This window comes from Xenopus tropicalis, chromosome 3 (genome assembly GCF_000004195.4).
Source record: "Xenopus tropicalis strain Nigerian chromosome 3, UCB_Xtro_10.0, whole genome shotgun sequence".
Classification (NCBI taxonomy): Eukaryota; Metazoa; Chordata; class Amphibia; order Anura; family Pipidae; genus Xenopus; species Xenopus tropicalis.
In genome coordinates this window covers 31,460,185-31,482,971 of record NC_030679.2, presented here as the reverse complement: position 1 = coordinate 31,482,971, position 22,787 = coordinate 31,460,185, and the positions used below count along the sequence as shown (strand labels likewise).

Genomic DNA, 22,787 nt, shown 5'->3' with positions numbered 1-22,787 from the left:
AATGCTTATCTAAATAGTACACCTGACCATGTCCCATCCTAGCCACTCCCAGATTTGCCTTAATTAACCGCAGTTCACACTCTGCAAACCCTGCCCACACTCTGCAAACCCGGCCAAACCATCGAATTCACCGACATGCCTCCCCGATATCGCCACCCGTAGGTGGGGATATCGGGTGAAGATCCGCTCGCTTGGCGACATCTCCAAGCGAGCGGATCTGCCCGTGTATGGCCACTTTTAAGGATAGCCCTGCACCATAAGAAGGTTGGGATTGTCCCCTCTGAAATACTGGCAAAATAAATTGGGTAAGCTCCTCAGCCAACACTGCAAGTGTTTTGCAGACTTTTTGTTTGTGTCGAGTGACTGGGACACTGCCATATTTTTAGGGACCAGGCTCCACTACGCTATTTTTATTAAATAAGGGGAAGTAAAACTGTGAAGCTATGGGATAGGAAAGATATTTTTGTTAAATACAGTATTTTAAACAGTGAAAAACCCAGCCACAAGAACTTGTCTGTTACTTTTAAAGAAGGCAGCAATTATATTGAGTATACATTTATTTTTTTACATACAATTAGATAGACGCTTATGGTCATATGCATATGGTCACTACTAGGGTAGGCCAAATTGGGCTTATCCAATCATTTGGAAACCTGGCCAATGATCAGATCATAATGTGGGCCTATGCAGACCTATCAGGAGTGAACCGGTTTAAAGGGCCAATATAACATGCTGTATAGATATCTGACCGATTTTTAGCCAGATGTCAGTTGGGCATACATTATAATCTGCCATGTAAGTGAAGCAATCCATGTATGGTATGGTCAGCTTTATTCAGAAAGGACTCATCAATAGAGTAATAAAAAGATTGTAAATCGCAAAATGGAAAGAATGGCTGTTAAGTCCCCTCTATAGCTTAGGTTCTTAAAATTGTCCTTAGATTTCATAGACAATGCATTTTTTATGGATATTTGAATGATCAAACAAGTGGAAAATTCTGATTCTCGTAAAAATGAGTCTTTGAGGCTTAAGAACGATTTTGAAAATCTGATTTATGTTACAGTAGAATGTGTAAACTTGGTGAAGGTTACCCCCTTTTTTCATCTGTAGTCATACATGGGTAGATGCTGTTGGATACAATACATTTGGCCAAACACCTGACATTGACCCAGTGTGCCATACACCTAAATCAAGTCAAGTCAAGCTTTATTGCCATCACATTTGCATACAAAAATACATACATGGGACAAAATTGCAAATTAAAGACCCACCCAACAAAAATAGAAACATATTACATTTCACATACATACATACTGCTAAAAAGTGCAAAAATATATTGTGCATATACAAAGCAAAGAATAAATAATGTGCCAGAATCAAACCAACTTTTTCTAGTCTCTGCTGACTATTTAACAAACCAGCATTTCCCATTTTTACTTCTAGTGCCTAACACAGTTTTACAATTCTCCTTTTTCTTTATTAACTAAGTTCTGTGCTCAAACTGATTACAGCTAGTAATCAATACTCCAAAGTGCAATGTGCATTATTATGCATAATTACTGTACAAAAAAAATATATTTATTGTATTTAAAAACTGTATTTAAATATTGTGCCAATGCATACCTATTATTTATACTCAGAAAAAGTGCTATTGTGCAAAAAGCCACTAGTTAACTATGCAAAACCTGACGTAATTAAAATTTAAGATCATTTTGAGGAATAAAACTATTACTTAATTTAGCTGACCGAGCATAGATACTTTAATACCGCCTGCCAGATGGCAAAAGGTTAAAAAACTTGTGACAGGGATGTAAAGGATCACCCACAATGCTAACTCCTCTCTGGGAGCAGCGTATTTTAAAAATATCTTGAATTGAAGGAAGGGATTCACTATGCACTATATTTGCAGTTCATATATGCATGAATGGGAACTGAGACATAAAAAGGAGCAGATCATATTACTGGAAGCACTATTAGGATGTTTTAAGGCAATGGAATGTACAAATGTGTATACCTATGTAATAATTTCAAAATGTTGTATCTTAATGACGTATAGTGGTAAGTGCCAGCTAGTAAAATTTGACATAAAGAAAATCTAAAGCTTAGCTAAATGGCTAAAATCCATCTTATGTGCCATAGAGCTTAGGGACTTCATTGATACAAAACGGCTATGATGATGTAACCAAAAAAGTTTCATATGGTAAATTTTGTGGTGAATTTTCTATTCCACTCTGTGTCAGTCTGTTGAATCTACATGTTACATGTAGCAACATGTCACTCACCAACCCCTTGGATGTTGCTCTCAGTGCCCCCAAACCAGGTGGTTATTTTTGAATTCCTGACTTGGGGGCAAGCTTTTGTTGAATAAAAACAAGATTTCCTACCAAATAAAGCCCCTGTAAGCTGATAGTGTGCATAGAGACTGCCTAATAGCCAATCTTAGCCCTTATTTGGCACCTCCATGAACTTTATGATGCTTGTGTTGCTCTCCAAGTCTTTTTACATTTGACTGTGGCTCACGAGTAAGAAAGGTTGGGGAACCCTGCCCTGAACTATCCTCATAATGTATATATTTTCTGAACTTCCATTTTTCTAAACTGTGCTATTGTGCGAACCATATTTACCCCTTCCATTCTTAAGTGTGTGCAAAAGGGTTAAGGTTGGGGGAAATATCTGCAGTGGTTCCCCCAAATTCCCTTGTATTTGGGGTCATGTCTTTGACCTCCCTTCCCTTACCTCATGTGTGGTGCGGTAGGTGTTATCTTATTCACATGGCACAAGGAATCCTAAACCCCACCGTGCAGGGGATGTGGTATTGGGGGTTATGGAGTGCTCAGATAGGTTAAAGAGATATGTTAAAAAAAACTATGGGGTCACGGATAACCCTCAATATCTAATATTTCCATATGGAGGAACTTATTAGTGGTCTTGGTCAGTAATCCACTGACATCCATTACCTCCATAGCCACAGGCCCGGATTTGTGGAGAGGCCACAAAAGCCCGGGCCTAGGGCGGCACAAATGTGGGGGCGGCATCCTAGCCCGTTGCACCAAAATTTTGAAATGTAGCTCCCATACGGAGCAATGGGGACCTCTCCCCATTGCTCCGTATGCGAGCGTAAACTTGCGGGCACGCTCGCCAGGGGGGGGTTGCTGTTCACGCATTCATTCTGTATGCTCTATGTGTGGTGTCTAGTGAGGAGCTGTTACTTGGTGTTTGGTTAAAGTTGGATAACTTCTAGAGTGGAAGACCCTTGGTCCTGAGCATTCTGGATAACGGGTCCTATACCTGTACTTCATTACTAGTTTGAGGGTGCTGCAGAATTAGGGGTGAATCTTTGTTTTGGTGCCTTATAGACAGGGTCAACTATGTTACCTGAAGTAATTTCACAAGAAGCTTATGGTACAATCCTTGGTCTTGGTTTGTCCCATGGAACTCTGTTTTTTTTCAATATTAATGTTACTTTTAATATATTATTGCATTATATTAATCAATCACAATAATTTTAGCTTGCCCAATGCATCAGTAAAGACAGACTTAAGACAAGATCAGCACGAATATGAAAGAGGGATACAAGGAACAAAAGATGCTTTGATTCAGGACCTTGAAAGGAAGCTGAAATGCAAAGACAGTATTCTGCACAATGGAAACCAAGTAAGTTTAATTGTATTTTATTACTTATCTTTCTATGGAATCCTTCTGTTCTCTTTCACTTTTAACCTGGTTGGTAGAGCAAGTGATATTCTAGTGGCAGATAGTCATTCTAAATTCTAAACTGTAGTCATTCATTTGTTTTAAACTTTAGAGCTGTAGAATACAATGTGAATTAAAAAAAACTGCAAATTGTCTGAAAATACCTTTGTCAACATCATACAGTATATAAAGTTGCTTTTAAGGTCAGCTATCTTACAGGTGATTTATCGTGTGGAAATTGTGTGTACATATTTTTTAACCACATCAATGGTTACATTTTTTTAATGTACTAAGAATATGGTTGAAATCTAAAAAAACATAAAGGCACCTTACACTTCTGCTTTATCTTTGCAATGGTACTTACTTTATCTTCTCTCAGCATAGCCTATAAAATAATTATTGATGCCCCTTAATCCTTGATTTTGGGATTCGGCCGAATCCTGTTCCGAAGGGTTAAAAAGAACACCATTTGTGATCTCCCTTTTCAAGTGACCAAAAGCCAGGCACTTGGATTTGGCCTAATCTGAATCCTTCTGCAAAAGGCTTGGATTTGGCTAAATCCGGAACCAAATCTGGAATTTGGTGCATCCCTACAAATAATGAAAACATGAATCAGCTCAATGCAACATTTGTTTGTCAAGTTTCAATGTAAATGGAAGGCTTTTTTATGGTAAGCTTTATGATAAAACAGAGTAAACACTTTGTAATTCAATTTCTGTTTTTAAAGCGCTTAACATATGAAGAAAAGATGGCTCGCAGGCTTCTTGGAGCAGAAAATGCTGCATCAGTATTTGAAGATCACATGGCAGACAGCGTTCAGGATTCAAAGGTATGTCTTAAGCAATTTCATTTAATGTAGAACTGTTGGTGTGTTACAGTATTTGCTGCAAGTTGATTATGACCTAGACAAGGTATTAAACTAACGTAAAATAAATGACTCCAACACAAAGATGCATGTAGAGAGGCTGATAGCTGAGAGTGCGATTGTAAAGTAGAACAACTTCATTATTTCAGAAATAGTACAAAATTTATAATTGATTACATTTAGAAAGTTTCTTACCTCATAAGATAAACCTTATATTTCATCTTCATTTTCACAATATCTCCCCTTTACCATCCAACAACTCTATTTAAATGGGAGCAATATTGTATGGGAGATTTTGCATATTATAATGAAAAATTATGTATTGGTTTTGCTAATTCTTTCACTAAATGTTGTGGAACAGTAAATTCACTTCCATCATTCAGTTCATCCCATCTCTTTCCCTTTCTTTTTGGTTCTTCAGGGCAATTGTTCATGTAGGAAAAGGTACTAATAGAGTTTGTTCGAAATAACTCTTTTCTTAAATATAACTCTAAAATAATTCTATTGTCCATAAGCTTGAGACAAAGGGAGTGTTCACTGTAGAGAGAACTACTAAGGCCAGGGAGAATAATAGCATTTAAGTTGGCTAAACATGTAAACATCTTTTTGCACCGCTATGCCCACCTTGACGTGGGCCAAATGATTGAAAATCTGAGCATCATTACCAGGGTGATAGGGAGGGATAATGATCAGCATTTTAGACATCACTAGAGAACCATTAATTGGTGAAACAATTACACATTTCACATTTGATTTATATGAAATGATTTAGTGCCAGAATACAGTGCACAAGGCAGTTATACCAAATAGTCCAGCGATACAGTAGAATGTGTTTTGTGCCACTTAGAAAGTCCAGTAATACCTTGATACAGCTTTCTGTACTTCACCCCAGAGAGCCCGGCACTGCTTCAAAATGAACTTTGTGCACATTTCTATAGCGGTGCAATGGTCTTTCATTGAAATGTGCTGAGAACAACTAGTAACTTAACCCTAAAGAACAGAAAATGGCTAATGGCATATATTACAATTGTTGGAAATTGGAATTTTTGCCAAAATCCATGAACGCTTCAGCCACCTTGATGTGGGCCAAACTATTGTATCACAATAAAAGTAATTCAGGCAGTTGGGGGAGGACCAGAAGGACCTAGTTTGCAACTTTTACTGGCCCCATGTCTGCCTATCTTTAGACATTTCCAAATCATCCCCACCTGATATTACTGTTGTCTGCCATAAGTAAGCACAGCGGCTATCAAAATGACTCATGTGCCTTCCAGGTAGAGGGAGTATGAAAAAAAGCAAACGATGATCCACTGGTATTTCACATTAAAAAAAATGTAGACTTTTTTCTAAATAAAAAGAACAGACAGAAATCATATTCTATACACAACATATATACTGGCACACAATTTTCTAACCTGTCCGATCAACTAAACGAAATTATAAGGACAATAATTCAGAGCCCGCACATGGTCCACAAATAGTACAAAAACTACATTTTGTACGATTATTTTGGTGCATGTATGGCCTGCTTTACTTTAAGTTATAGTGGCTGTCTGAAATCTGAGCATCATTAACAGGGTGATAGGGAGGGGAAATGATCAGCATTTGAGACATCACTAGAGAACCATTAATTGGGGAAACAATTACACATTTCACATTTGATTCATATTAAATGATTTAGAGCAACAAGGCCAGAATACAAGACAGGCAGTTATTCCAAATAGTCCAGCGATACAGTAGAATGTGCTTTGTGCCACTTAGACAGTCCAGTAATACCTTGATACAGCTTTCTGTACTTCACCCCAGAGAACCCAGCAATGCTTCAAAATTAACTTTGTGCACATTACTATAGAAGTGCAATGATCTTTCATTGAAATGTGCTGAGAACAATGGCACTGGGGCTAATGGCATATATTACAATTGTTGGAAATTGGAATTTTTGCCAAAATCCATGAACTCAACTACAAAGAGGCAGTGCAAGAGATGCTAATGACTAATACATTGTAATGGCAAATTGTTTGTTATATAAACCATTTTGACAATGTCTGCATATTGTTAAAGCATTGTTTGCAAAAATAATATTAGCATCATTTTGTTTTTTATTACAGCAAATCAGAGACAGTGTTACAATGCCTAGCCTCCAACAACACGAAAAACACTCAAGGTATGATTTTTAAACTAAAAACCGTGATTATTCAAACATGTTGGTTGTGTTTGGTTCTCATTTGATTGGTTATTCTCCTGTATTATTTCAGTGCCATATAGTAATTGATCATACATTTATCATTTAATCCATGCCATAAAAAACACCTTTTTAAAGCTGCCCATACATTGAAAGAGCTGCTCTTTTGGCGAAGTTACCAAATGAGGAGATCTTTTCAAAATCTGCCCAATGGGCAATAGTGGACTGATCTGATCGTTTGGACCGAATCAGCATCTAAAATCTGCCTGGGTATGGCCACATTTAATCCAGATAATGGGTCACGGTAGCTATTATGTGGCTAGACCCATAGTTATAGGATTCTTCTGATTTGCCTAAATTAGATACAGTCTCTCTGCGCAAAATCATATAGCTTGCTAGACAAGACTATTTACATAATCTTATAGTTTTGAGATATGGTAAAGCTTGCCAGGATGGGTCTCTACCACAACAACTCATAACTACATTCTCAATGAATACAATTACTTGTAAATATGAATATATTTGTCTGTCCCCTTCCATTCTCTTCCCCAGTGGTTCTGAAGTTGGGGACAGGAGCCAGCTGACCTGTCTTGGCTGAGAGAGATCTGACTTTTGCTACATTGATTTAAGAGCCAGAACAAGTAGTGCAGAAGGGGACAGACAGATTCAGCTTTCAATTGTAATTATGTTTATAAATACCTTTACAACCATTGAGTATGTGTAATTAATGTACAGTGGAAAGCTGCTTAGAATTAAATTTTTTTTCATTAGGCAAAATTTTATTTATGGGTTTACATCCCCTTTAATGTCCACTAGACCCAGGGCAAAGGTATCCAAGGTGTTTCTTAATCAGAGATTAATTGTTCATGGTGGGTGCTGTGTAGTGCCTTTGCCCCTTTAAGGATGAGCTTCATCTCTACACAATTATGGAACCAGCGTGTCATTCTTACAGAACCACCTGTGTTGCTAATTCATTCACATTTGATGCTGCATGAATATTTAGACAATATGCACTGCTAAGGGTCAATCCAGGCTCTTAGAGACACCAGAGTGGGTTTTCCAGTTTTTGAATTGCTCTTTCTTTTGGGCACATGAAATACTGGAAAACACTTTTCCTCAAATATAATAAAAGGCAAATCTGCCCAGGTACATTAACCCAGAGCAACCAATAAGATGTTTGCTTTGATAAATGGTATCTGCTGATTGGTTGATATGTGTGATTAGACCATTTAATTACATAACCCATTTCTGTTCCAGGCCATTCCCAGCAGTTCATGCATCTTTTGAGAAATGCTTTTAATCCAAACTGCTTGCATTTTTCAGAAAATATTTAGGAAAAACTTTTCCCGTGCATCTTCATAAATAAGGGGAACCAGTGTAGACAACTTGAAGGTGAATAACCAAAATTAATAACAATACAACCCCTCATTTCCCATCTCAATATATATATTCCTTCACATTCTCTCATTTTCAACTGCAAAATTTCTGTCGAACTTCTGCTTGTCCTGGAATTCAGTGTCATAACTTGTGTCAGACTCTCCCCTTCCCTCAAAACCATCAAACCCTCTCTGAGACACACCTGTTAAATAAACCTATTTCAATGCACCCTGTATTATCTGAAATCAACATTCTATGAAAGATAATAACCAAAGCTTTCCACCAATCTGTGGCGCAGTAGTTGCAAAACAATTTTTATTGTGTGTCTTGTAAGTAGTTGAATTGGAGTTGGGTAATCTGGTTGATGATAATGGAGAGGACGCTGAAGTGTTGAATTGATTATTTCCTTCTAGTCTAACTAATAGGGAACCAAATAATAAAGGTCTTTCTAATGGGCTTAATACAGCAAGTTTTATTAGAAGCAACACAATTCATTTTTCAGGAGGTGAAGCTGTGGACTACCCTGCTTTTTGATTTTGTGATGGTAAATTCCCTTTATGCTTTTTGTGGTGCTTGGATGTCTTCTTGGACAGACCAAATTTCTAGGGCTTATGGATGGATTATATACATGTATAAAAAATTCAGTATGGAGATATATATGTGTGCGTGGGGGGGGGGGTTATATTCATTTGGTCTAATGTGGGTCAGTGATAGCAAGAGCTAATCTACTCATACACACGCAGATCCGCTCGTTTGGCAACCTCTGAGCCCATTTGGCCACATACAGGCTGGGCCAAATATGTCTAATCCGCTGCTGGACCTAGGAGATAAACTGGATAAGGACCACATCAACGTGGTGATGCCTTTGTCTGACAGGATTTTAAAACTTGGCAAATTTTGGGCCAGATAATTGTCATGACACAGTGTGAAATGGGGGGGGATGCAGCCAATTGCTGATCCAAAGGAAGAGAGACATCAGCAGATGGTCACTGGTGACATACTGGGGAAGGTAAATAAGAATTGGTGGGCCCTGGGTAAAGGTCCATTTTTCCTTAATCAAGACAGCCCTAGTCCTAGCCCTGAATAATTATCTATTTTTATTCTCTAAATGTGTGACTGCATTCAAATTAATTTAATTGTAACTGAGCATCAGCAAAAAACCTCTGTTAATGTTTCAGCAGCCATAGAATGTAGATCCTATAAGGAACTCTCTGTACCGCAGATTGAACATTTATGAATTCCTATACATGGCTCAGCAGCTGACACTAACATCTTAAAGTTGCTGAATAATGAAAGTCAATAATTCCTTTCCTTCACAGTTTTAAAATTGAAAGACTATGATGCAGGTTTATGGTGAAAGGTTTAGTTTTCTTGTACAGTCACTTGACACCTGCTTTAGCTCTACTCTAAGGTCAGATACTCATATTGCAGTTGTTCCAAATAATGTTCTTATCCACCAATGTAAATAGACGGGCATTGCATTCCAATGGCCATATGAAATGTTCTTTTCCTGCAGCTGTCTCGTTGCATCTTGTACAGCTTAGTATTGCTATTATGTACCATACTACAATTACAAATAGACTTTCAAGCTACTTCTTTGTGAAGAGATTAATGGTAGAAAGAAAACTAGCATATGAATTGTTTTGCTTTTAATATATTGTTACAGAAAACATTTGTTTACCCCAAAATTGTGTGTCTAAATGATGTGCAAGTTAGTGGGCAGCAGTGGGGTAAATGGAGTGGAGAATTTAAGAAATTCAGGGAAGGGGGGGGGGGGGGGTCCCAGACTGCAGGGGTCAGCTTCCTCTATAGTTTTTAGAACACCCCCTTCCAGCTACTCTCTTATCTATGCCGGCACAAGTGGCCAGAAGGCAGGGGTTGCAATCAGGTGGTCAGGTGTCAGAAGAGCTGGGTAGGGGCTGCTGTGCATGTTGGGCCCTTAAAAAGATTTTACAGTATACAATGTATATAATTTCTCAAACAGGATAAATACAGTGATGGTCTCTAATACAATGCCTTCAGAACATGTCAAGTAAAGTGCCAATTTAACATTTGATGCCCCCAGACACGACATATCATGTAAAAAAAAACAAATAATCTCTTGCAGAATCCGGTTTTTAGATAGAAAACTGGGTAAAAATGATTGTACCAAATGTTATTAAGGTGGCCAGACATGGGCAGATTTTAGCTGCCTAGTCATCAGCTTGTCTGCCCTTGTATGGGGCACTCTGACAGGCCTACATGACCAATATCTAGGCGAAACTAGGCCAGATATCAATCGGCCAGGTTTAAAAATGCAGTTGGAGTGATGACCACATCAGCTCATTGATGCAGTTTTCATCTTGATGGGCTGTAACCCCCCCCATCGTTATGATCCGATCGTTTGGCCCTAGGATCAGTCCGATATCGCTTAGCTCAATGTCAGCATATCGAGGAAAGGGACACTTATATGATGACCTCGCCAAACAAGCTGATCTTTCAATGTATGGCCATTTTAAGACTGGTTGGTAGCCTATGCTCATGCGGGAGATTAAGCTCAACTTTGGGTAAAGCAAAAAAATCAATCTAACCTTTCTCTCTCTCACATACAATGTTGAGTTTGGGAATATTCCTTCTATACCAAATCCACTGGAAAAATGCCTCCAGTCCCACCCTCTGCTATTTGGAAAGCCATCAGACTGAAATACAAATTCATGTCCTTACCAACCAGTTTGGTTTCTCCAGTACAATTTGCAAGACATTTTATACATGGGCAAATACATGGTCAAAACAAAATGGCAACTATCCAAAAACAAACTACTCAGGACACTGTAGCATGTTTCAGTTAGTATTGGTATATAATCTGTATGTTTTCATATATATATCTATTGAACAGGAACATTGGAATATGTTGACACTTTTTTACTAGTGATGAGCAAATCTGTCCCGTTTCACCTAGAAATCTGCAAAACGACAGCAAATTTTGCAATACGGCGAAACGTGTTTGTAACGAGATTTTTTTTGTCACCCATGGTTTTTTGCAACTGCGACTATTTTTGATGCGCGCTGAATTTTTCAGCGGTGAATTTTCTTGGAAGTTTACCAAAACAATTTGCCAATGGCGAAATGCGGAAATTCACTGCAAATCTATGCCTGGCGAAAAAATTTGCTCATCACTATTTATTGCCATTAATGATCATAATACAATAACCAAAGCTAAAGGTTGACTATTGTGGACACATCAATTATATATATCTATTGAACAGCACTGTGGAATACGTTGACACTTTATTACTACTTGTTAATGATAATAATACAATAACCAAAGCTAAAGGTTGCTATTGTGGACACATCAATTAAAGTCGTTGAAAGATTTCTCTCTCTCTGAAGCTTAACAAACCCAATAACCTTATAAAGTTCTACACAGTCAGTCTTCCATTCCCCTGGGTGTATCACTGCCTCGATACGCATGGCTTTCATGGGATAAAGTGTGACTTACTCCTACATGGCAAGCAACCAAGTAACTTAATAGATTACATAGTTAAATAGTTTCGTAGCTGTCAAGGTTGAAAAAGGCAAGTCTGTCAAAGTGCAAGCTCTCATATAATTCCCCAGTGTTAGTCCAGAGAAAGGCAAACATTAAATCAGCTGAAGAAATTCCTTCCAGTTCCATATTTCTTGGAACCTGCAGAAATTGTCAACAGCACCCCCTTCTGCAGAGAACTGTCCAATTGCTGTGTACTATGTACACTGGCTATACAGTCATTTAAATCTGCTCATATTTAGTTCCATAGCCAACAGACCAACAGCAGCCCTGGGTCCAAACTGCCTATGTTTTATTAGTTCTTCATGTTTATTAGTAATAAGTGAGAGAAAAAAAACATATAAGCCCTTACCACTTATTGCCTCAATCATTCCTCTTCTGAGCCTCAACCTGATCACTTGACCAGTTTACCATAAACACCATTAAACAATGTGCATCTGCTTTTGCATGCCATCTCATAACAATAGTTACTCATTATACGTATTGCTGTACTGTAGAAAGAATAACTTCAGGTTCAGTATTATTGATAGCAGCAGCAATCATACAGTTACTTTACCTAAAATGTTCACCAATGTTCCTGGTCTCTGTGGATTTATTGGAATATATAATTGTAAATCGGTACAAATAGTAACATCATGTGCAAATGTAGCATTCCAATGGATTCATAAATACAGCCACACTTGCATCAATTTTACAGACATACACTTGGCCACTGCAGAAGATGCTATTAAATGAGTAATAGTGTCCATTATAGAAGAAGTTTCGGTTTCATTAACGCTTGCTTTGTGTTATTGGAGCGATACAGGAAATTAGCAAATGTAGCTACTTAGTAGTAAGCAGCAATGTTGACTCCCTATTGCTCCAGGAAATCCATAACTGTGCAGTACTAATAGACGTTTTTTCATCCACATGGAATTCACCTTATATGCCACCACTCTAATGGCTTATGCACATTTCACCAATAACAAATGTAAAATATTAAGTTGCAAGTGCTTTATTAGGCCTCTTTTTATTACTCTTGGTTACTGATGATATGTTAGGTGCTTATTTGAGCACTAAGGGCTCAAAATTATCCCCTAAACACTTTTGGCAGGGGCATATCTACACTGTGCACATTACACCAATCTAGTGAGAGGTGCAGAGTGAAGAAGAAGGGCCAGCACAATGCAAGCCTGTAATTTCCACCTTCCCTATGGACATTGATCTATAATGTGGCGCACTAACTGGTGCTCTCTTAACTTTTCAGCTGAATGATAGGCAAGTTGACTAACTCCTGCTCATCCCTCTTTAATACAGTGCGGCTGGATGCAGTCAGTGTGGATATCAGAAGCAGTGTGCAAAAAGCATGCTGATTTGCACCCTGCCCTGTACATGGTAAATGAGCCTGTGTGTAAGAGCCCTAACAGATGCAAGCTCAACTGACCACTAGCCAGTGTATGCCCTTAACACCTTAACATTTACATTAACATTTACTATCAGCTTTATCCCATGGAAATAAGAAACATCATCAATTAAAAATACTGTACTGTTTCTGAAATAATCTGTTTACTCTTCCCTTTCTCCCACTCTGGAATCTGTCTCTCTTCCTTGAGAAATTGAGGTCAGATTTTAACTGTCAGTTAAGTTTAGTACATCTTGAGATAAAGCATATATAAAATGTTTATTTTAGTGATAGATCCCCTTAAAGTATAAAGGTGATGCTATCTCCTATCAGTCTCCTACCCCCTGCTTAGGTATAAACTACTTTCTCTTCTGTAGCTGACATTATGATTATTCCTGTATATACTGTATACATACAGGTATGTACAGACCTGCAAAACAGGATTATAGTTACCAGCTGGAAACTGTTGGCTTTTCTATAATACTTTGTGTTAAAGATGTTAACATTGTTATTGTATAACATTGTGCTTTGCAGGAATAGAGAGTCAACATCAGGATCCATACAGGAAAAATATTTTCCACCAAGATTTTTGCAAGTTCCAGAAGACCTAACTGTGGAAGAAGGACATTTCTGTCGAATAGACTTTAAAGTAAGAGTTATGTTTAAGCTTATGTGTGCATTGATAGCGATGAGCATTTCATTCAGGCATAGTAGGGCTCATTTCCAGGTGCAAATCCCTTACCTGTTTTGATTCGGAGCTGGTCAAGGTGCTGCTGAATGTTTGTGGTAAAGCCCTGGCAACTGTGCTCCAGTTAGGACAAAGTGTTCAGGTGTAGGTTAGTGGAAACCTCTGGGTACTCCAGTGAAGCAGAAGCTTGTGGCAAACGTTTGTACACTGTAATTCTGTACACTAGAAAGGAGTAGGGGGAATATTTAATGGCTGGCAGGGTCGGACTGTGCTGTCAGGACACCGGGAAAAATCCCGGTGGGCATAGGCCAAACCAGACCTTACCAGCCACTAAATGTTCCCCCTACTCCTTTCTAGTGTACAGCATGTACAGTGTACCAGCGCCCCCCCCCCCCGGGCCGACCGTTCCTCACCTGACCCCTAAAACTACAAGCGGCGGGGGCAATGAAAAACGAGCTAGGGGTAGGCAGGAGAGGTTCCTGCCTGGCGCCCCCCAGTGTTTGCGCCCTAGGCAGCTGCCTCTTCTGCCTACCCCTAGTTCCGGCCCTTCTCCTGCGGGGGGGAAGGGTGCAGGTGACGCGGCCAGGTTGGGGCACCTGCAGGGCCCCTGGGGCGGCAGCCTCAGTGGGCCCTGCACCCCCAGTCCAGCCCTGGTGGCTGGGAGGCCCCATCAACAGCTCACTACACTCTGCTGGTGTATTACAGACTACAGCTGTCAATGAAGACTTGTGACGGAGAGTGAATAAGTGTGAGTTGAATGTAAATAAGAAGTGTCTGTTATCTGTTTTAGACTATGGGAGAAAAGGAACATCAGTGGTACAAGTCTGTACTGTTGCCATTCCTGTAACAGTAACAATAAAGTCTGTGTCTTGGGTCATCGCATCTATATGTACCATGTCTGCTTTTCACAATAAGGGGTGTATTTATTAACACTGGAGACAAACATCACTGGTGATGTGACCCATAACAACCAATCAGCAATTAGATTTGAACAATCATCTTCAAGTTAGAAAACAAAAGCAAAGATCTGATTGGTTGCTATGGGCAACATCACCAGTGATGTTTGTCCCCTTTGTAAATAAATACACCCTTAAATGTCTGTCAAAAGATCTTTCCAGTGACGGGAGCTCGTTCCATGCAGTGTCTGCTATTCACCTCCAGTTTGTTTAGTACAAGTCAGTTGCATCCATGTACACAAGCTGTTTTGGGAATCCTGAAACTACTAATAGGTCAAGGCTGGCAGTAGTCCAAGGCCTTCTTAATATCTATGTAAGCAGTTGCAGGCAATTAATCAGAACAGGCTAAATGGCACATTGGTGCTCGCTGCAAGTTGCAAGGAACGTTTTTCTTGGGCCAGCATAACACATATGGGTTTTCACTATGCTTTTTGTATGTGTGTGTGTATATATCTGTATAAAGATAGCACTGCATCTAGTTACATGTATAAGTGCTGCATAATGAGAGACACAGAAGAAAAAAGGGAGTCCTTGTCCTGTAGAGCGTCCAGTGTGTATGTGGTGCTGTATCCCTTTACAGCCATGAAAATTCTCCCACATAAGCATGATCTACATTCCAGTCATGGCAAGGAGCAGCAGTATAGCACTTACAGACATACTTACTCCAAACAAGATAGAATACAAAGTAGAGGGATGCTTGCACTAAAAGAAGATGGAAAAAATACTAAGGAAAAAAAGATCTGAAAATTCAAGAGAACTCATAACAATTGTGAATTTTCATCCCTTTAGGGTACATACCCATGGGCCTTTTAAATTTTTAAATTGCCTTGAATATGCACAGGAGTCCCACACACTATACTTTTTTTTAACACAACCCCTCATCCAGTTCCTAGCATATTTTTAAAATTCTTATTTTTGCATAACTGTATCGTTGTTATCAATAAACAGAATTTTATGTCAAAGCAAAGTACAGGAATAATGCACAGAAAATAGAATTACCACAATAACAACACTTGTAAAGCACCGAGGCAAAGAAATATGGAAATGGAAAAGGTGAGAGAGTAAAACGTTAGAAATAAAATAGGAAAGTAAATAACGTGAATCGCAATGTAAGATTATCAGTAAGAAAAATTAGTGTTACAATTTTGAACTGCTGAAAACAAGAAAGACCAAGAAGGAAGGAGTGAGACTAGGTTGGTATCTACCTTTTCAGTACATAGTCCATATTTTGAGTCCTGGACTAGGGATTAATTACATAGTAACATAGTAAATCAGGTTGAAAAAAGACATACATCCATCAAGATCAGCCATAATGCCTATATATAACCCGCCTAACTGCTAGTTGATCCAGAGGAAGGCAAAAAACCCCATCTGAAGCTTCTCTAATTTGCCGCAGAGGGGAAAAAATTCCTTCCTGACTCCAAGATGGCAATCAGACCAGTCCCTGGCATTAGCATAAATCTAAACATTTTTCAGGTTTTCCAAGCTTTTAATTTTTTAATTGTTCTTTTGTTTTCTTGTGATCTATCTTTGAGAATTATTTGGCCTTCAGGCGGCTTTTGGTCTTAATTGTTTTTCCTCTGAAGGTAATCCCATGCCTAAATTGTAGCCCAGAGAAATAAAGGATTTCCTGTTATTATACTGATCTGCAACAATGTGCTGTGTTTTGATACTATGCTACATTTATAATAGTTGTGTAGTGTATTTTACATACTGTTTATGTTCCCACCCACCAGAGTCTTTTACTCCATATTTCAGCTCAGTCTTTAAGGGTTACTTTTTTCCTTTTAGAAGCCTGAATGTAACCAGCACCTTTACTATAAGCAGAATGATGTGTGCCTTTTAAAATAATTGGATATAGAATGCAACTCAGGGGGGATTATTTGGTATAAAATCATGTCTGTATTACCACATTTCTAAATAAGATATAGAACTAAAATAAAAGTCAAAATATCTGTACCTTGCATTAGACACTGGGGACACAACATTGGGCTCCTCAGAACAGCTAATCTTGTGTTTGCTGAAATGCAGTAAGTAGAGCAGAACTCATTTTTTAAGTGGGCAAGTTAAGAAAAGTAACCCACCAAATTATTACAATGCATACCAAAAAAAGGAGTGTATGGTTGTAATGAAATGCAGACTTGTTAGTTATTCATTGTACATTATACATTAAGTATATCTTGTTTTTTTCTTATTTTTCAATATATCAATGATTTTTCAGGTGGCAGGTGTGCCTGTCCCAGATGTTTCATGGTATTTAAATGGGAAAGCTGTCCAAGCCGATGACTTCCACAAATTCATAGTGTCTGAGAAAGGTGTTCATTCATTTATATTTGAAGTAGTTAAAACCTATGATGCTGGATTGTATAAATGTGTGGCATCTAACCGTGCTGGAAAATCAACATTTACATTGCAACTAGATGTACTAGGTAAGTGATTAAGTGATTAATTTTTTTACATGCAAAATACAGAACTTTTGAGGTCTAACTCTCAGAGTTAACAGTGGCTACCACAACCCAGCACACTGAGTTCAGTGAGATGCCTTCTGTATAATGAGCTGCTCTTTAACTCAAAGTCTAACAAAGGCTTTAGCTGTGGGAAGGAATGGGTTGGTTTATACAGAGGCTTCTCAGTGGACCACTAATTTGTTTTGATTATGGTTGTAAGAACTTAAAGTAAAAAGTAATGCAAATAATAAAAAAACATATATATTGAAATAAAAACAATAGCACAAGTTAGTGCATGCCCTATTCATTAAACTAATGTTATACATTCATTATGTTAACTAATGGGGGACCTAACCGTAGTACTTAATGAACTCATGTTGAAAAATGGGGTATACTGCCCCTTTAAATGTATGTTGACACCAACTATTGAACACCAAGTCTTAACCCCCCATTCCAGGTGTTTTATACCACCCTACATCAAAATGTTTTTTAACATCAATAAGTTGTAGTAAAAAGGGCTGATTTCTGCACAAGTGTATTACCAATAGCAACCTATAAATAATTTGTTTTGAACAGACAACAATAAGTGAGAAAATTAAGTTTTACTTTACTGCACCTTCGTAAATAACACAAAACAAAACAAATTCTCCCAAATACGCATTCTATGTGGCTGTGCGCTACAGAACATGTTCTATTGTATATATCTGTATTAACTGTCAATTTGACAGTATGAGAGAATTTGAGTAAAGGAAATAGTCCATGGGTGCAGAATGCAAAGAGATCAATAGACCTAACAGGTGGCCAAATGCAGGTATTACTGGCTGCTCTACTAACTTTTCTGATTCTATTTCTCACTCCTAAAGTGCTCTATTACAGAAACTGTCCTTATACTTCTGCCACTATTGAGCGCTACCTCCACCTCAGGCTTTCTGGCACCTAACACCCCCTACAGCAAGTGTAAATAAACATAAATAGGCCAAGCACATGGTGACATCCCTTAATATAGACTAGGGGATCCTGACACCCCCTGGGCAAATACAGAACTGCCAGGGAAATACTTTGACCTGGAAAAAGGAAACAAGGCCCCCTCTCAACTTTAAATCAGGACCAGCTCTTAGCTATTCAGACTACTATGGGAACTGCATATCTCCCAACTGGGCCCGATCTCCAGAAAACTAATTCTACATTACTCTTTGATCTCCTTACAAGCTGCACTGAACAGCCAGAAACAGTTACAAAGTTCAGCAAACTAAATGAGATAAGGAGACTTTTGACAGACAGCCCAGAATATTCATTTTGGCAGCATCTTGGGTAATAAATGATCGTATTTTGGAAATATTTCTTAGGTGAAAGTGACATGATTTGATAAGTGACTGGATATGAGGAGTGATGGTAGAATTGTTAACCTTTATAAATACCTCGGGAACAATGTGGGCGTTGGATGGGGGAAAGAGAACCAATTCAGTCTTAGAGAGGTTTAATTTAAGGTAATGTCGGTACATCCAAGTGGAGGACAGGCAGGAAGAGACACAAGTTAGAAGCTCTGGGTTGAGATTAGGAGAGGAAAGATAGATCTGAGTATCATCAGCATAGAGGTGGTACTGAAAGCCTTATATCCTGATTACCAGTCCAGACCTGCCTCCTTAGGTGTAGCTTGGAATTAATACCAGTGTTTTTTATCTCATTTGACACCACACAGATCAAAATACAATTTCTTGCCAGCAGCCACTTCCCAGTAAAGTAAATGGCAGACTTTTCTGTAGTATTTAATATTTAATATTTCTACTAAATTGTTGTCACTTCAGCGCCTAATGTGGAATTTTGGTGTGTGTCATACTGATAACTGTTCAGCATTTTATGTTTCCAAGTAATGTGAACACAAGCCTATTCAGTATTTGGCTTTATCATTACTATTTTGTAACATACTGTACTGTGGAAAATACAGGAGATATGAACTGTTGAGAATATATGTTTTCTGTAAAATTATGCTTACAATGTAATAAAACTTTTTCAGCACAGGAACGCAAAAGGCCTCCATGCTTTATTCAAAAGCCAGCAGCAATAAAAGCAATTGAAGGAGAGAATATAAAAATAGAATGTCTGATCTCCGCCATTCCACAACCACAGATATTGCTGAAAAAAAACAATGAGATGCTACGTTATAATACTGACCGGATAAGGTAAATATATTACAAGATTCTATCAGCATTTTTGGTTCCATACACAGTTTTCTTAATACAGGTATTATATAATTCAGAATTAAAGCACAATATATTTGACTGCTTCATGAAGTGCATTTGTTTTTTTAATAAGTGAAATAACAAAAACATACATATTTCATAATTATATTCATTAAACTAATGTGGAAAAGGGGATATACTGCCCTTTTAAGGATGGATAGTCGAATGCATATTCATATGTTTGGAACTGTATCAGAGGGAAGTTCGATTTAGTTATTATAAAGTTAGTTTCAGTCATATACAAAACCATACAGAACCCCACTAAGAACCATGCTACAAATAGAGAATGTCCCATTGACATTCACCTTAAGGTGGCCATACACGCACCGATATTATCGTACGAAACCTCGTTTCGTACGATAATCGGTGCGTGTATGGTATGTCAGCGAGCCGACCGATGTCGCAGGAAGCTGCTGAAATCGGTCGGCTCGTCGATCGGCCAGGTTAGAAAATTTTGATCGGGCGCCATAGAAGGCGCCTGACCAAAATTCTCCCTTCAGAGCTGAATCGGCAGAAGGAGGTAGAAATCCTATTGTTTCTACCTCCTTACCTGCCGATTCAGCCCTGAATGGTGTGTGGCGGATCTGACGATGTTTCGTGCGACCGATGGTCGTACGAAACATCGTCGGATCGCCACGTGTATGGCCAGCTTTAGTTTAGGAAACAAAGGTTCATGCAGAACTGTATCAAAAGCTTTGGCAAAATCCAAGTAGATGACCTTCTAAAAAGGCATGCAGCTTATTTGAAAAATCTGCCAGTACAATAACTTTAGCGAAAGCGTTCCACAACTTCACAGCTCTCGCTATAAATATCTCTGAAATAAATACCTGAGAAATTCTTGCCTTAACTTTTTGCTTCATTTTCTTAAATCATTTTTCAGGACTTCCCCTCTTCCTCTAACTTTTTAATTTTTGCTAATGTGTACCATGACCGGATGTCAAACTCTAGTGCCTGGCAAACAACAGACACTTCAGCATGGAGGACTATTACTACAACCTGCCTTTCCTTCAGGCCCAGGCTGGGATTCAGAAAAGGCCCTGACATTTCAAGTTCACCAAGGCCTAAACAGTCTAAATGTCTATGGCATCTTACAGCAGCCCCTCTGGCATTTACCAGAATCCACAGATTGCCAGTCTGGGCTTTCTTTTTTTCTTAATATTACATCCCCTCCTGTCCTAGAGAAGCAGCATCCCAGGGTGCTCTGAGAGTCCACTTGCTCTATACATATTAATTCAGATGTCTTCCCAACAACTTCACCCAAAATGGCAAATCTGTTGTTTCTGGCTAGTTGTGGAACAGCCACCCTGCCTTCCATCCCCTTCTGTAACATGCCTTTGTCTCTCTTTTCCCATCTGTACCCCTTACTTTATTAGCCCCTGCCAGTGGCTGAATAGTGAGCAGCCTTATCTCCCTCAAGTTTTCAGCTCCCCTCACTCATATAAACTGCCTCCTTATAATCTGCTATTCGCATTCCAAAAAGAAAACCCACCTACTTCCCGTACAAGTGAATGCTTGCTGGAAACACTGTTCCAAGATTGCACACATGTGACAAGACACACATTGAGTTACACCAACTAATCCTATAACATTCATCCTTAATCGTATTATTTACTGCTGTATACCTATACTATTTCAGGTTATACCAAGATGATAGTGGGAGAGTTTCCCTTGTGATATACAATGTAAACAAAACAGATGACGGATGGTACACCATATCAGCAGTAAATGAAGCAGGCGTTGCAACTTGCCATGCACGTCTTGATGTTGCAAGTAAGAGATACAGAACTGAAAATTGTTTGTGGTTTGTTTATGCTCTGCTAATTTACTTATACCAATTCTTTACTTGTATTTGTTCTTAATTTGAACCATTCAGTGAATGTTTTTCCATAATCCATTTTTCTGTATATATTTTAAAAGAAAAGGGGCAAATATTTCCTCTCCCCTTATAGATACTATCACATATTTAAACAACATTTTCAAAAGGTAATTTAAAGGTTTATGACCAACCTGTCATCAACATATACAGAAGTTAAGTGACAAAAGCAACAAATATTGGTTGAATTTTAATAGTTAAAGGAGCAGGAAAGGCATTATCACTGATGGGGTGTCAAAATGATAATCAGTTTTTTGCTGAAAACTGCACTGGCTTATTACTGTATTACTGTATTACTGCACTGGATATTACTGTAGGAGCACCACATCTTTGTGGGGTGCACAAGCATAGAATGAGTGAAAAACCGGCTTTTTGATTTTGACTCTATTATTGATGGGCCGTTGCAGTTTTCAGTGACCAGGAGTGCTGGTCTGGGGTCTCAGGATTTTGCACCCCAGTGATTATGCCTCTCTGTCTCCTTTAAGAACCCTCAATGCACCCTAAAAGATCATGTAACAATGCAAAAACTTGTTTAGTGGTGGTTACTAGTAATAAAAATCCTTTTTAAAACATCTTCAAAGATATTATTTTTGTTATATGGATAAACTACCAGGATACAAGCATAAGTTTGCCAAATACTTTCCTAATACTTGAATAAATATTTGCACTCAGCGCACACAACTTATTCTTGCCCCTCTGCTGCCCTGAGGTAGCTTTCACAGCTTTGTGCCACCCTGGTAACTTGTGGGGTGCTGCTGCTTGATGCAAGGTTCTTACCTTGTGTCATGGCAAGAGCGCCCCTGCTTTTAATGCACTTCTTATTACAAATGCTTCGATACCCTTATCTATAGGCTTCTATTAATGTAAGATGTATGTGCTAAATGTGCTACTGTTTCTGTCACTAGAATCACAGTAACGACAGTTTAACACAAATGAATTATGCTGCATTGCTATACTAATCAGTTCAGATTGGCTTCCACCACTTTATACAGCTGAACTGTTAACTTACTGACTATGAAATATATGCATGTTATGGGTGCCCAAACCTATAAAAAATATATATAGAATTATAGAATATAATATAACATTATATGGAACATTCATATAGCATATACAATATATAGAATTATACATTGCTTGTGCTGTGCTAAGCAGTGAGCAGGTCAAATAAAATATGTATCATGATTCAAAACCTGATTACTAATCAGGAGTGGACCAAGGCAGTGCGTGCCATTTCTCTTCAAACTGATTACTAATAAGCCTTGCAGAACTGATGCTTTTTGATTTTTGCTTCTAAGCAGAGGAAGGAAGCCTAAACTGCACGTAGAGTTTTCTATTGTTTACTGAGCTCTCTATACATATAATTAAAAGAAAATGAAAGCATGAAACAGTTCTCACACATTAACCCCCTATGTAATAAAAGGTGCAGTGTTTGCCGAAATGCAATCCTGTAGAAACCAATAAGATGTTTGCTTTTAAGGGTGAAGACACACAGAGCTACTTAGTAGCAGCTACTTGTCATGGCTACTAAATGCCAGAAATACCCTGCCATAGACAATACT

The 22,787-nt window shown here is 38.4% G+C and overlaps 1 protein-coding gene across 2 annotated transcripts in view; it reads left to right on the top strand.

Annotated features, from left to right (window-relative positions):
* myot (myotilin) overlaps positions 1-22,787 on the top strand; it is a 30,914-nt gene that overhangs the window by 7,352 nt on the left and 775 nt on the right. For both annotated transcript variants that reach the window (NM_001017159.3, XM_012959092.3), the window contains 7 exon segments: positions 3,510-3,654; positions 4,421-4,522; positions 6,667-6,722; positions 13,556-13,670; positions 16,887-17,094; positions 19,127-19,292; positions 20,989-21,122. In NM_001017159.3, the coding sequence (NP_001017159.2) occupies positions 3,510-3,654; positions 4,421-4,522; positions 6,667-6,722; positions 13,556-13,670; positions 16,887-17,094; positions 19,127-19,292; positions 20,989-21,122 (926 nt within the window).